The sequence below is a fragment of the Mobula hypostoma genome, chromosome 8, assembly GCF_963921235.1.
Source record: "Mobula hypostoma chromosome 8, sMobHyp1.1, whole genome shotgun sequence".
NCBI classification, from domain to species: Eukaryota; Metazoa; Chordata; class Chondrichthyes; order Myliobatiformes; family Myliobatidae; genus Mobula; species Mobula hypostoma.
Window position 1 is genome coordinate 156,413,489 of NC_086104.1, and position 12,587 is coordinate 156,426,075.

At 41.1% G+C, this 12,587-nt stretch overlaps 1 protein-coding gene across 5 annotated transcripts in view; it reads left to right on the forward strand.

Annotated features, from left to right (window-relative positions):
* c8h2orf42 (chromosome 8 C2orf42 homolog) overlaps window positions 1-8,956 on the forward strand; it is a 36,217-nt gene extending 27,261 nt beyond the window's left edge. For 4 of the 5 annotated variants that reach the window (XM_063057189.1, XM_063057190.1, XM_063057191.1 and 1 more), the window contains one exon: window positions 4,638-8,956. In XM_063057189.1, coding sequence (XP_062913259.1) covers window positions 4,638-4,846 — 209 coding nt within the window. In that variant the 3' untranslated portion in view covers window positions 4,847-8,956. The remainder of the gene's footprint in view (window positions 1-4,637) is intronic. The other variant, XM_063057194.1, reaches the window with a different exon arrangement.
* The last annotated feature ends 3,631 nt before the right edge of the window (window positions 8,957-12,587 follow it).

Here is a 12,587-nt window from a genome sequence, read left to right on the forward strand (position 1 = left end):
CTCCAGGTTGGGACCCCCTGCTCTGCACAGATGCCAGCATTTGTGCCTTTATTTCAAACTTCAAGCATCTTTTTTTGTTTGCTTTTGGTCCTAATGAAGGACCTTGGCCTGAAACATCAGCTCTGTTCCTTTCCATAGATGATGCCTGACTGCCTGAGTTCCTCCAGCATTTGAACTTTCAGGTTGGTGACTTTCTGATGAAAAGTCATCAACTTAAAACAGAACTTTTTCTCACTTTTTGATCCTGCTTGATAAGCTTAGTCCTTTCAGCATTTTGGCTTTTTATTGGAATAGAGTCATTGAAAAGTACAGAACAGAAACAGGCCCTTCAGCCCACCTAGTCCATGCCAAAACCATTTAAACTGCCTACTCCCATTGACCTGCACCGGGACCATAGCCTTCCATACCTCTACCATCCATGTACCTGTCCAAACTTCTCTTAAATGTTGAAATCAAGCTCGCATGCACCACTTGTGCTGGCAGTACGTTTCACACACTCCCAACCCTCTGAGTGAAAAAGTTTCCCTTCATGTTACCCTTAAAACATTTCATCTTTCACCCTTAACCCATGATCTTTGGTTGTAGCCCACCCAACCTGAGTGGGAAAATGTCTGCATTTACCCTATCTATATTCCTCACAGTTTTGTATACCATCAAGTCTCCTCTCAATCTTCTATGTTCTAATGAATAAACTCCCTAACCTATTTAATCTTTCCTTATCACTCAGGTCCTCCAGACCTGGCAACATACTTGTAAATTTTCTCTGTATATAAAAGATGCTGGTTACTTACACAAATAAGATTACAGAAAACCAAATGGGAAATAAAAGAGGGAATAGAGAGGCAAAGGATGGGTAAAAGTGGCAGTTAATGTAAAAAGGGACCTAAAGATAAACATCCTGCAGATGCTGGAAATCCAGAGTAACACACACAAATCGCTGGAGGAACACAGCAGGTCAGGCAGCATCTACAGAGAGGAATAAACAGTCAACATTTTGGGCCAAGACCCTTCGGGGCTATGTCCTATCAGGGCTAAGCTGCTGGACCTACTGAGTTCCTCCAGCATTTTGTATATAAGGGATCTACTGTATAGGGATTCTCATTGTAAGGGGAGTGAGGGTGAAATTTTTTCAGGGAGGCAGAGGGCATGCCTGAGGTACCAAATCAACAATTCCATTAATCTTCATAAAGGAAAATGACTTTGCTGGAGTCTCTTAGCAAGTTCTGCATAGACAGGTAATTGATAAATGGGAGATACCCAGAAATGCATTGAGATTACCTCTACCTTCTTGGTCAACTGAAACCAAGCAGGGTGACACATTGTAAACACTGGGTATAATGGGCACACCATGAATTATTTGAAGCCTTTTTCGTCGATGTATGTCCTGGGATAAAACAAGTTTCGGCTAAACTCAGTCATACATCAGCTAGCAGATCATTAAAATTTAAAGCAACGGTTTCTTCTACATTGTGTTTCAAAGAATTGATTTTTGTATTTATATTTATTGCGGTTTCATTTTTGTTTTTTGTTGAATTATTTTTGCTTATTATGTTTTTTTTTAATGCATCGTATCCAGAGTAAAAATCAATTGCTGGGGGGTAGGAACCAAACTGAAGAGACGGAGGAAGGGACAGTTGGCTCACAAATTGAGAAAGCTTGTAGGCAGTGTGAGAGGAAGGATAGGCAGATGATAGAGAAGGGATGTGCTCAGACTGATAGTTTGAGATGTGTTTATTTTAATGCAAGGAGTATTATGAACAAAGCAGATGAGCTTAAAGCGTGGATCAGTACTTGGGAGCTATGATATTGTGGCCATTACAGAGACTTGGATGGTTCAGGGACAGGAATGGCTACTTAGAGTGCCAGGCTTTAGATGTTTCGGAAAGGACAGGGAGGGAGGCAAAATAGGTGGGAGCGTGGCACTGCTGATCAGAGATAGTGTCACAGCTGCAGAAAAGGAGGAAGTCATGGAGGGGTTGTCTACGGGGTCTTTGTGGGTGGAAGTTAGGAACAGGAAGGGGTCAATAACTCTACTGGGTGATTTTTATAGACCATCTGAGGAGCAGATAGGGAGACAGATTCTGGAAAGGTGCAATAAAAACAGGGTTGTCATGGTGAGAGATTTTAATTTCTCCAATATTGATTGGCATCTCCCTAGAGCAAGGGGTTTAGATGGGGTGGAGTTTGTTAGGTGTGTTCAGGAAGGTTTCCTGACACAATATGTAGATAAGCCTACAAGAGGAGAGGCTGTACTTGATCTGGTATTGGGAAGTGAACCTGGTTAGGTGTCAGGTCTCTCAGTGGGAGAGCATCTTGGACATAATGATCACAATTCTATCTCCTTTACCATAGCATTGGAGAGGGATAGGAACAGACAAGTTAGGAAAGTGTTTAATTGGAGTAAGGGGAAATATGAAGCTATTAGGCAGGAACTTGGAAGGATAAATTGGGAACAAATGTTCTCAGGGAAATGTACGGCAGAAATGTGGCAAATGTTCAGGGGATATTTGCGTGTTGTTCTACATAGGTACATTCCAATGAGACAGGGAAAGGATGGTAGGGTACAGGAACCATAGTGTACAAAAGTTTTTGAAAATCTAGTCAAGAAGAAAAGAAAAGCTTTGGAAAGGTTCAAAAAACTAGGTAGTGATAGAGATCTAGAAGATTATAAGGCTAGCAGGAAGGAGTTGAAGAATGAAATTAGGAGAGCCTGAAGAGGCCATGAGAAGGCCTTGGTGAGCAGGATTAAGGAAAACCCCAAGGCATTCTACAAGTATGTGAAGAGCAAGAAGATAAGATGTGAGAGAATAGGACCAATCAAAGTGGAAGTGTGTATGGAACCGGAGGAGATAGCAGAGGAACTTAATGAATACTTTGCTTCAGTATTCACTACAGAAAAGGATCTTGACAATTGTAGGGATGACTTGCAGCGGACTGAAAACTTGAGCATATAGACGTAAAGAAAGAGGATGTGCTGGAGCTTTTGGAAAGCATCAAGCTGGATAAGTCACTGGATCCAGACAAGATATACCCCAGGCTACTGTGGGAGGTGAGGGAGGAGATTCCTGAGCCTCTGGCAATAATCTTTGCATCATCAATGGGGACAGGAGAGGTTTTGGAGGTTTAAAGGGTTGCAGGTGTTGTTCCCTTACTCAAGGAAGGGTGTAGAGATAGCCCAGGAAACTATAGACCAGTGAGTCTTCAGTGGTTGGTAAGTTGATGGAGAAGATCCTGAGAGGCAGGATTTATGAACATTTGGAGAGGCATAATATGATTAGGAATAGTCAGCATGGCTTTGTTAAAGGCAGGTTATGCCTTACGAGCCTGATTGAATTTTTTGAGGATGTGACTAAACACGTTGATGAAGGTAGAGCAGTAGATGTAGTGTATATGGATTTCAGCAAGGTATTTGATAAGGTACCCCATGCAAGGCTTATTGAGAAAGGCATGGGATCCAAGGGGACCTTGCTTTGTGGATCCAGAATTGGCTTGCCCACAGAAGGCAAAGAGTGGTTGTAGACGGGTCATATTCTGCGTGGAGGTCAGTGACCAGTGGTGTGCCTCAGGGATCTGTTTTGGGATCCCTTCTCTTTGTGATTTTTATAAATGACCTGGATGAGGAAGTGGAGGGATGGGTTAGTAAATTTGCTGATGACACAAAGGTTGGGGGTGTTGTGGATAGTGTGGAGGGCTGTCAGAGGTTACAGCGGGACATCGATAGGATGCAAAACTGGGCTGAGAAGTGGCAGATGGAGTTCAACCCAGATAAGTGTGAGGTGGTTCATTTTGGTAGGTCAAAAATGATGACAGAATATAGTATTAATTGTAAGACTCTTGGAAGTGTGGAGGATCAGAGGGATCATGGGGTCCAAGTCCATAGGACACTCAAAGCTGCTGCGCAGGTTGACTCTGTGGTTAAGGAAGCATATGGTGCATTGGCCTTCATCAGTCGCAGGATTGAGTTTAAGAGGTAATGTTGCATCTATATAGGACCCTGGTCAAACCCCACTTGGAGTACTGTGCTCAGTTCTGGTCACCTCACTACAGAAGGGATGTAGAAACTATAGAAACAGTGCAGAGGAGATTTACAAGGATGCATGCCTTATAAGAATAGATTGAGTGAACTTGGCCTTTTCTCCTTGGAGCGACGGAGGATGAGCGGTGACCTGATAGAGGTGTATAAGATAATGATAGGCATTAATTGTGTGGATAGACAAAGGCTTTTCCCCAGGGCTGAAATGGCTAACACGAGAGGGCACAGTTTTAAGGTGCTTGGAAGTAGGTACAGAGGCGATGTCGGGGGTAAGTTTTTTTACACAGAGAGTGGTGAGTGCGTGGAATGGGCTGCTGGCGACAGTGGTGGAGGCGGATATGATAGGGTCTTTTAGGAGACTCCTGGATAAGTACATGGAGCTTAGAAAAATAGAGGGCTATGGGTAACCTGAGGTAATTTCTAAAGTAAGTGCATGTTCAGCACGGCATTGTGGGCCAAAGGGCCTGTATTGTGCTGTAGGTTTTCTATGTTTCTATTTCATTCTTTTTTACACTCATGTGCTGAAGAACGACAGAAACAATCTTGAGTCTTGAATCATGATGCCTTTTATGAAATTCACTGTCGAATTTTCATCCTCATCCAGGGAACATGTCCCCTGACCAGAAAGAACCGACTCCTTTTATCATTGAATGGATTCCAGATATTTTGCCTCGATCAAAGATCGGTGAAATGAGGATTAAGTTTGAGTATGGTCACCACCGGAATGGACATATTGAATATCGAGAGCAGCAAACCTCCCCAGAACAGACTGTTGAACTGAGTCCTTCCCTAACCACCGTCAATATTCACTGAAATCTGGGCTTCATGCGGTCTTCACTAATACCACCTGTGCAGGTAGAGGAATTAAAGAGGGTCCACCACAGCGTTCAAACGGGTAACTCCGCAAGATCCTGGAGTGTGGCTCAAAACTGCACACATTTGGAACCTCTGGGCAGCAAACTCATGAACTGAGTTGTAAGCTGCTTGACATGTTTAATCCTATGCAATTTCAGCCCAAAGTGATCATCAATATAAAGTATGAAAACACATCATAGTATTTAAAAGATTCATTGTATGAGGATATGAATTTGTATTTCCCTCATTGTCTGGGAGACTGTCAACATCCACAGACTAACTGTGTTGTCATTTTAAAATGGGAACATGTTCTTTGTATGTGGCTTAATTTTTCTAAGATTTGCTTGTGGCATATATACTTGTGACAAAGATCCAAAGAAATGTATATCTCGCCTCACAAAAGTAGGGAATTTGTTATTTAAGTTTGTCGTATTTGTCACAAAGACATTTTTACTAGGACGGTGACAAGACTGCAAGAGCGTACAGCTGAGCAGAAACTTCGTTTCCTAGCAGCCATTTGACACCTGTAATTCATTTCTGTCAGGGAAAGAGGAGTACACTTTCTAAAATGTAAAATAAAAGCTGAAAATACTCAACAGGTTAGGCAGCATCTCTGGTAAGAGAACTCAATTACCTTTCCACAGGTCTGGCAAATCAAGAGAGAGGCTTTGACTTGCTGATTATTTCCAGCATTTTAAGTCATTCCGTTTGCAGATTTTTCCTTTGCTTTGAAGCTTTCTAAATGTTACCTTCAGAACAGAACAGTAAAGACAAGAATTTTCAACTTTATAGTAACTTTTTAAAAAGATAAATCATTTGTAGTATCTCCTGTCAGTGGTCTGTTTGTTGTATGCAATGTGTGTGAACAGGAGACAGTGGGAACTGAGTAATTCTGTGTTGATATAGTTGGGTCTTTGGAATGCCTCAGAATACTTCACAAGTTTTTTTTGAGTGAAGCTACTATTCAACAGGTAAACAAAGTCCCACTAATTGCAAATGAAACTATTTGCAGTTTTTTTGTGTGGTTAGTGGTCAGGGTTGGATTGTTGACCATGACAATCTACTGCCTTTTGAATCTTTATGCAGAATCTAGTACATTCACTTGAAAAGCAGCTATGGTCTCAGTTCAGCTGTGTACACCACCCTTCCATACTATCAACTATATTGTCTATTGTCAACTAGGTATATGTATATTGTCAATTAGGATCATTTCATTAGATACCAGAGTGCAGCTCAAACCTGCAACCTTCTATCTCAGGGGAGAGAGTTAATAGGAAAAGGTAGATGGCCATTTTTTTTGTTCTTCTCTGCTAATTCTATAGCGGGACCTTTAAAATGCAGCATTTTTTAAGCTTGCAATTTATATAGTACTTTTCACAAACTCAGGACATCTGTAAGTGCTTCCTAGCCAATTAAGTATTTTGAAAATTTAAACACCTTCGATTTGTGTGGCATTGTGGCAGCCATTCTGTGAACTACAAGGACACACAAATACCAATGAGATTATAACCAGATAATCTTAGTTTTATCATGTTGGTAAGGGGATTAAAAACTGACTTAAACAAGTAAATTAGTATGCTGTTTAAAATAATGCCATGGAATTATCTACAATCACTTTTTAATAGCTTAACCTGAAGACTATCTGTGACATTGCAGCACTTCCTCAACACTGCACTGAAATGGGACCCTAAATTATAAATTCAAGTACTCCCTATCTCCACCCCTAGTTTAGGGACTCGGGAGAGTGTTATCATTGCCCAAGGTTTAGCGCTTTGCATTAAATTGATAGAATTACAACATTTCTTGACTCTTCTGGGCTGGATGACAAGTTCCTCCATACATTCTCCTGATTTATTCTGATGTTCCAGGCTTCACTTATTTGATCATTGGGATCCTAAAATACAGCTCTGATTTGGTGAAGCACTGATCTCTGCTGCTTGTAAACTAAGAGTACACAATCTAGAAGGCAGTATAGTAGACATGGTATAACAATCTGACCGATTTACTGCCATCAACTCTAGTTCCAGACTGGCTTGGCGTAGTGGTACCCAGAAGGGAGTGCCTTTTGCCAGCAGCTAAAATGCCTGCATTTGCTTTCTGTTACCCAGGTGGCTGAGTAGGCTTCCAAAGCTATCACTTTGTCAAAGTCTACCTGCAGATTTGAGTTTGGCAGTCAATATATTCTGGAGTGCAGTAGATACTGTTCTGTCAGAGAAGCCCCCATGCTGTTGAGAGCAATTACAACTATTTGGAGTCTAAGCATTTAAATTCCTCTGTTCTGTTGTTCAGATCACAGGGAGACCGAGCAAAGTTAACTGTGTTGACACCACGTTATCAGGATCACTTCAGATTTCCAGATTTCTAATGGATTATGTTATACAGTACCTCAAGAAACCATGTGGATGTACAGAAAGCATTAACTGGTTTATTCCTGCCTGGCGATTTTGAAACTGACAGTTTTGTGGGAAGCGCTTGGAATAAATTCTACCTACATAAGGAATTGTACTTTGGTCTTCCATCATTGTGTCCACAGTAACACATTATAAGGCTTTGCATTCTCCCAAATTTGTAGTTTGCTGAGTAATTTTATATATATTTTTGAAAAGAAATACTACTACTGTAAGTGCAGCATTGATAATGTAGGGCGAGCAAGCTCCTGTGCATTTATTTATTTATTTATAGAGACCGTGCAGAATTGGCGCTTCGATCCACACACCTAGCAATCCTGTAGTGTAATCCTAGCCTAATCATGGGACAATTTACAACGACTAATTAACCTACCAACTGGTAGGCCTTCGGACTGTGGGTGGAAACCAGAGCACCTGGGTGAAATCCACGCAGTAACGGAAGAACATACAAACTCCTTACAGACAACAGCAGGAATTGAACCCAGGTCACTGGTACTGTAAAGTGTTGTGCTAATTCCTATGCGACCATGCCGCCCTATAGTGAGGTGTTAGCTGACAGGTCTGTGGTCACCATGGTAAGATCATTACAGAATCAACAAACTCATTCGTAAGGCCAGTGGTGTTGTGGGGATGGAACTGGACTCTCTCACAGTGGTGTCTGAAAAGAGGATGCTGTCCAAGTTGCATGCTATCTTGGACAATGTCTCCCATCCACTACATAATGTACTGGTTGGGCACAGGAGTACATTCAGCCAGAGACTCATTCCACCAAGATGCAACACAGAGTGTCATAGAAGGTCATTCCTGCCTGTGGCCATCAAAATTTACAACTCCTCCCTTGGAGGTTCAGACACCTTGAGCCAATAGGCTGGTCCTGGACTTATTTCCTGGCATAATTGACATATTACTATTTAACTATTTATGGTTTTATTACTATTTAATTATTTATGGAGCAACTGTAACGAAAACCAATTTCCCCTGGGATCAATAAAGTATGACTATTATAAGGAATTCACATCTCTGCATTCTTCAAAGTTCAAAGTAAATTTGTTGTGTAAGTACATATATCACCATGTTAGATGTGACTTAACAATATAAAACATGGCTCAGTTGATCAAAGGGAAAATTTGTAAGGAAAGGGTTTGTTTTGCCAGTGACCTGTTACTGCAGCTCGAAGCCATTATTTGGAATTCCTCAGGGAGACATCCTTGGTTCAATCAATGCCAGCACCTGCCCCCCCCCCCCATAATTAAGTCAGGCACTTGCTATTTATGAATGCTTGTATAGTATTCAGTTCCATTCCTGGCAGTGTTGATAAAGGAGCCCAAACTACAGTGAGTACAGTGAATCATTCCATACTTTAGAGGTGGCACATTAGTGTAGTGGTTAGCGCAATCACTTTACAGGGCCAGCGATCACCGATCAGGGATCAATTCCTGCCACGTAATGAGGTTATATGTTCTCCCTGTGACCGCACGGGTTTCCTCCAGGTGCTCTGGCTTCCTCCCATGTTCCAAGGGTTAGTGGTTAGTAAACTGTGTTGGAACCAGAAGAATGGCGACACTTGCAAGCTGACCTCAGCACACTCTTCAGAATGTGCTGGTCATTGAAGCACAACAGATTTCACTGTATGTTTCGATGTATATATGACAAATAAAGTTATTCTTTAGGCAACATTCACACTTGGTCTGATGATTACACTGCACAATAAGGATTTTGCTTTCTGAATACTTTTGGATGCGTGATGGATCTTGGGCTGCTAATCATGAAATTTCCCCAGCACACGCCAGTTTTTTGAAATCTCCTTTATTTGTTATTTCAATTCATAATTCAAGTCAGAATAATTAATGCCAAGATTAAGGAATGCATTTTTGTTGGTCGACAAATCAAACAGGTCATCAACGACAGGCAATTTGAAGAAGTTCTGGTGGGACCGGAGAAAATCACATGGAAGGCATTCAAGGATGTTGCTGAAAATTTTCTTGACAACTACAGAGCATCAAACTACATGCCACTGGTCAATAACATGCTTCAAGCATACAGAACCATGACGTGCAACATGCCACTAGAGTCATTTTCTGCATTCCCATTTAGACTTCTTCCCTGCAAATCTTGGCCTTGTTAGTGATGAGCATGGTTAAAGGTTTCACCAGGACACTGTGGTCATGGAGAAATGGTGTCAGGGCAACTGGAATCCATCAAATCTGGCTGATTATTGTTGGACACTTAAGCAAGAAGCTTCAGAGTCCAAATGAAAATCATTAACAAAACATTCTTAGCTTAGTTTAAAGCATCAGCACTGCCATGCAATTAAAAGCATTATATTCAATAATAGTTAACTTCTTGTTTTTCAAGTTCCTACGTGACACAAGTAGTCTAAAATTATATTTGTGTTCAGCTTCAAGCAGTCTATCATTGTGACAGAACAGGTTGGCAATGCTAATTCTCCCGCTAATCATGCCCCTTTGCCTAGTTAGTCATTCCTCCTCGTTCTGTCCCTGGTCTAGTTTCCCCAGTAGTTCACACACTTTGCCCTCCCATTCTGCAGTTCTTGGGAGGTTACCATTTACACACCCCAACAGTAAAACAATCATTAGCTTGGTTAATCAAAACAATCCCCTCAGTTAATGTGCTCTACTGGTTTATAACTCATAAAAATAAGCATTCAAGACACCAGCAAACCAAACAGTTTAATTTATTTTCTCTCATACCGTTACATCGATCACATCAATTTGTAGACAACAGGACGGCCCCAAAAGACCTGAGGGACAGTTTGGGGCATCCTAATATAATGCCTGAGTTAGTGGGTCAGGCACACTACACCCTACGCAGGCCTCAGTTGGCTTTGCTTAGGGGTGCAGAGATTGGAGAATAGTTATATTGGAAAAATAACGACAAAGTGAGCCATACGGAAAGCCTTTGTATATTTGTAAATTTTTGTACATGTTTGTTTTCATTTGTCTATTTGTAATTTATTTTTCTTCCCAGCTTTTGCCTTTTTTTTCACCTGGCACTAAATAAAACCTCTTGCGCTAACATGCTGTTGTGACTTACCATCTGTTTTTTTTCAATTGGTGACCCTAGTCATACACGCTTACCCACACCTGAGAGCGAGGTGTGACAATCATAAACAAAAAAAATTCCAAGGAAGATACACTTCTGAAAAAAAATTGTTGTCCTGTATAATTATGTACCATAAATGTCAATGAATAACCTCAAACAATAAAAGCCCAACCATTTCCTCTTGACCTTCTATGGCACCACTTGCAATCAATCTCTCAGTTATAATGTTAGGGGGAAGATAATCATTGAATAGAACACAAAGCAGCACAACACAGGAACAAGTCGTTTGACCCACAATAAAATGCCAAACTAATAATACATGCCTAACTAAACTAATCTTTTTAACCTACACAATGTTCATATCCCTTTGTTATAAACACTTTCATGTGTCCGTCATAGTCATAGTCATACTTTATTGATCCCGGGGGAAATTGGTTTTCGTTACAGTTGCACCATAAATAATTAAATAGTAATAAAACCATAAATAGTTAAATAGTAATATGTAATTTATGCCAGGAAATAAGTCCAGGACCAGCCCATTGGCTCAGGGTGTCTGACCTTCCAAGGGAGGAGTTGTAAAGTTTGATGGCCACAGGCAGGAATGACTTCCTATGACGCTCTGTGTTGCATCTCGGTGGTCTAAGAGCCTCTTAAATGTCTCTTGTATTTGCCTCCAATATCACCCCTTGGAATGCATTCCAGACACCCACAACTCTGTGTTTTAAAAAAAACTTCTCACCTTAAAAAGCTGAAATGAATCAGATTTATCAGCACAGGACTGCAAGAAGAAAACATGAACAAGAAATTCTCAAGACGGGCTGTACCTGACACTTCTTGTCTATCTTTAGCTGCATCCGCAACATGATGGGGAAAGGCCTTGATTGTAACAGCTGAATAAAACTGTTGTTTCAATTCAGAGCCAGAGACGTCAATGCAAGGTCAGTGTTCTATCTGTAAAAATGTCAGGTTTCCTTTGTTTAAGGACATTTGTGATTTAGTTTCTTTTTGTAACAGTTGGATGACCACGAGTTTCCTCCGGCTGCTCTGGTTTCCTCCCACAGCTCAAAGACGTACCGGCAGGTTAACTGGTCATTGTAAATTGTCCTGTGATTAGGCTAGGGTTAAATCGAGGCTGCTGGACAACCCGGCTTGAAGGGCAGAAGAGTCTACTCGGCCCTGTATCTCAAAAACAAAGTAAATTAAAAGAATTTGGTGGTGATTTCCTTAAATGATCAAGATTTTTAATTTCATTTTTCTTAAAACAAAACAGCTCATAGTGTGCTGCCTTCATAATATAGTTGGATTGTGATCTACATCATATAATTGTCCTGTAAAGGACTTAATTTCGCCCCATGCAGGATTCAACAGGAGAATGATGGAATTCTCACCTTAGAAAGGACTACACAGCAACATTTTGTCTTCAATGCCATGTAGAACAGTGTGCAGCATCACCATCTGGCACCTCTTCTTATGATATGCTGTGTGAGCAAGTCATCATCACAGCAAAAACACATGTACACGGAGCACTGCCACAAGAAAACAGCGTTCATCATCACGTACCCCGACCATCCAAGACATGCTCCCTTTTCGCTGCTGCGGGTGTCAGGTCCCACACCACCAGGTTCAGGAACAGCTCTTACCCTTTAACCATGAGGCTCTGAACCAGTGTGGATAACTTCACTCACCTCAATTCTGAACTGGTGCCACAACCTATAGACTCACTTTCAAGGCCTCTACAATTCATGCTCACAATATTTATCTATAATTTTGGGTATTTGCACAGTTCGTCTTCTTCTGCAGATTGTCAGTCTTTGTAGTTTTTCATCGACTCTATTGTATTTCTTTGTTTTGCTGTGAATGCCCACAAGAAAATGAATATCAGGATAATGTAAGTGAAAATAAATTTACTTTGAACCCTGAATGGTCTGTGGAAACCCACCACGATTACTTACACATTCCACCTCTTCCCAGGACTTCTATCAGTCAAGACGACCAGAAATGAGAAATGTCATAAAACATAACAGCACAATACAGACCTTCTAACCTACCGGCTTTCATCTCAGAAATAATTATATTGGCCTAACATTATAACTGAGTCTCGTAAGCATTACATAGTGCACAAGAGCTACTGGCAGGAAACACTACCTGCAATGTGCCCGATTTTAAAACCCCCATCGTTTCGAGAGGAAAGCAATGCGGCGTTGAACATTGTTGAGATTCGTGAGGAA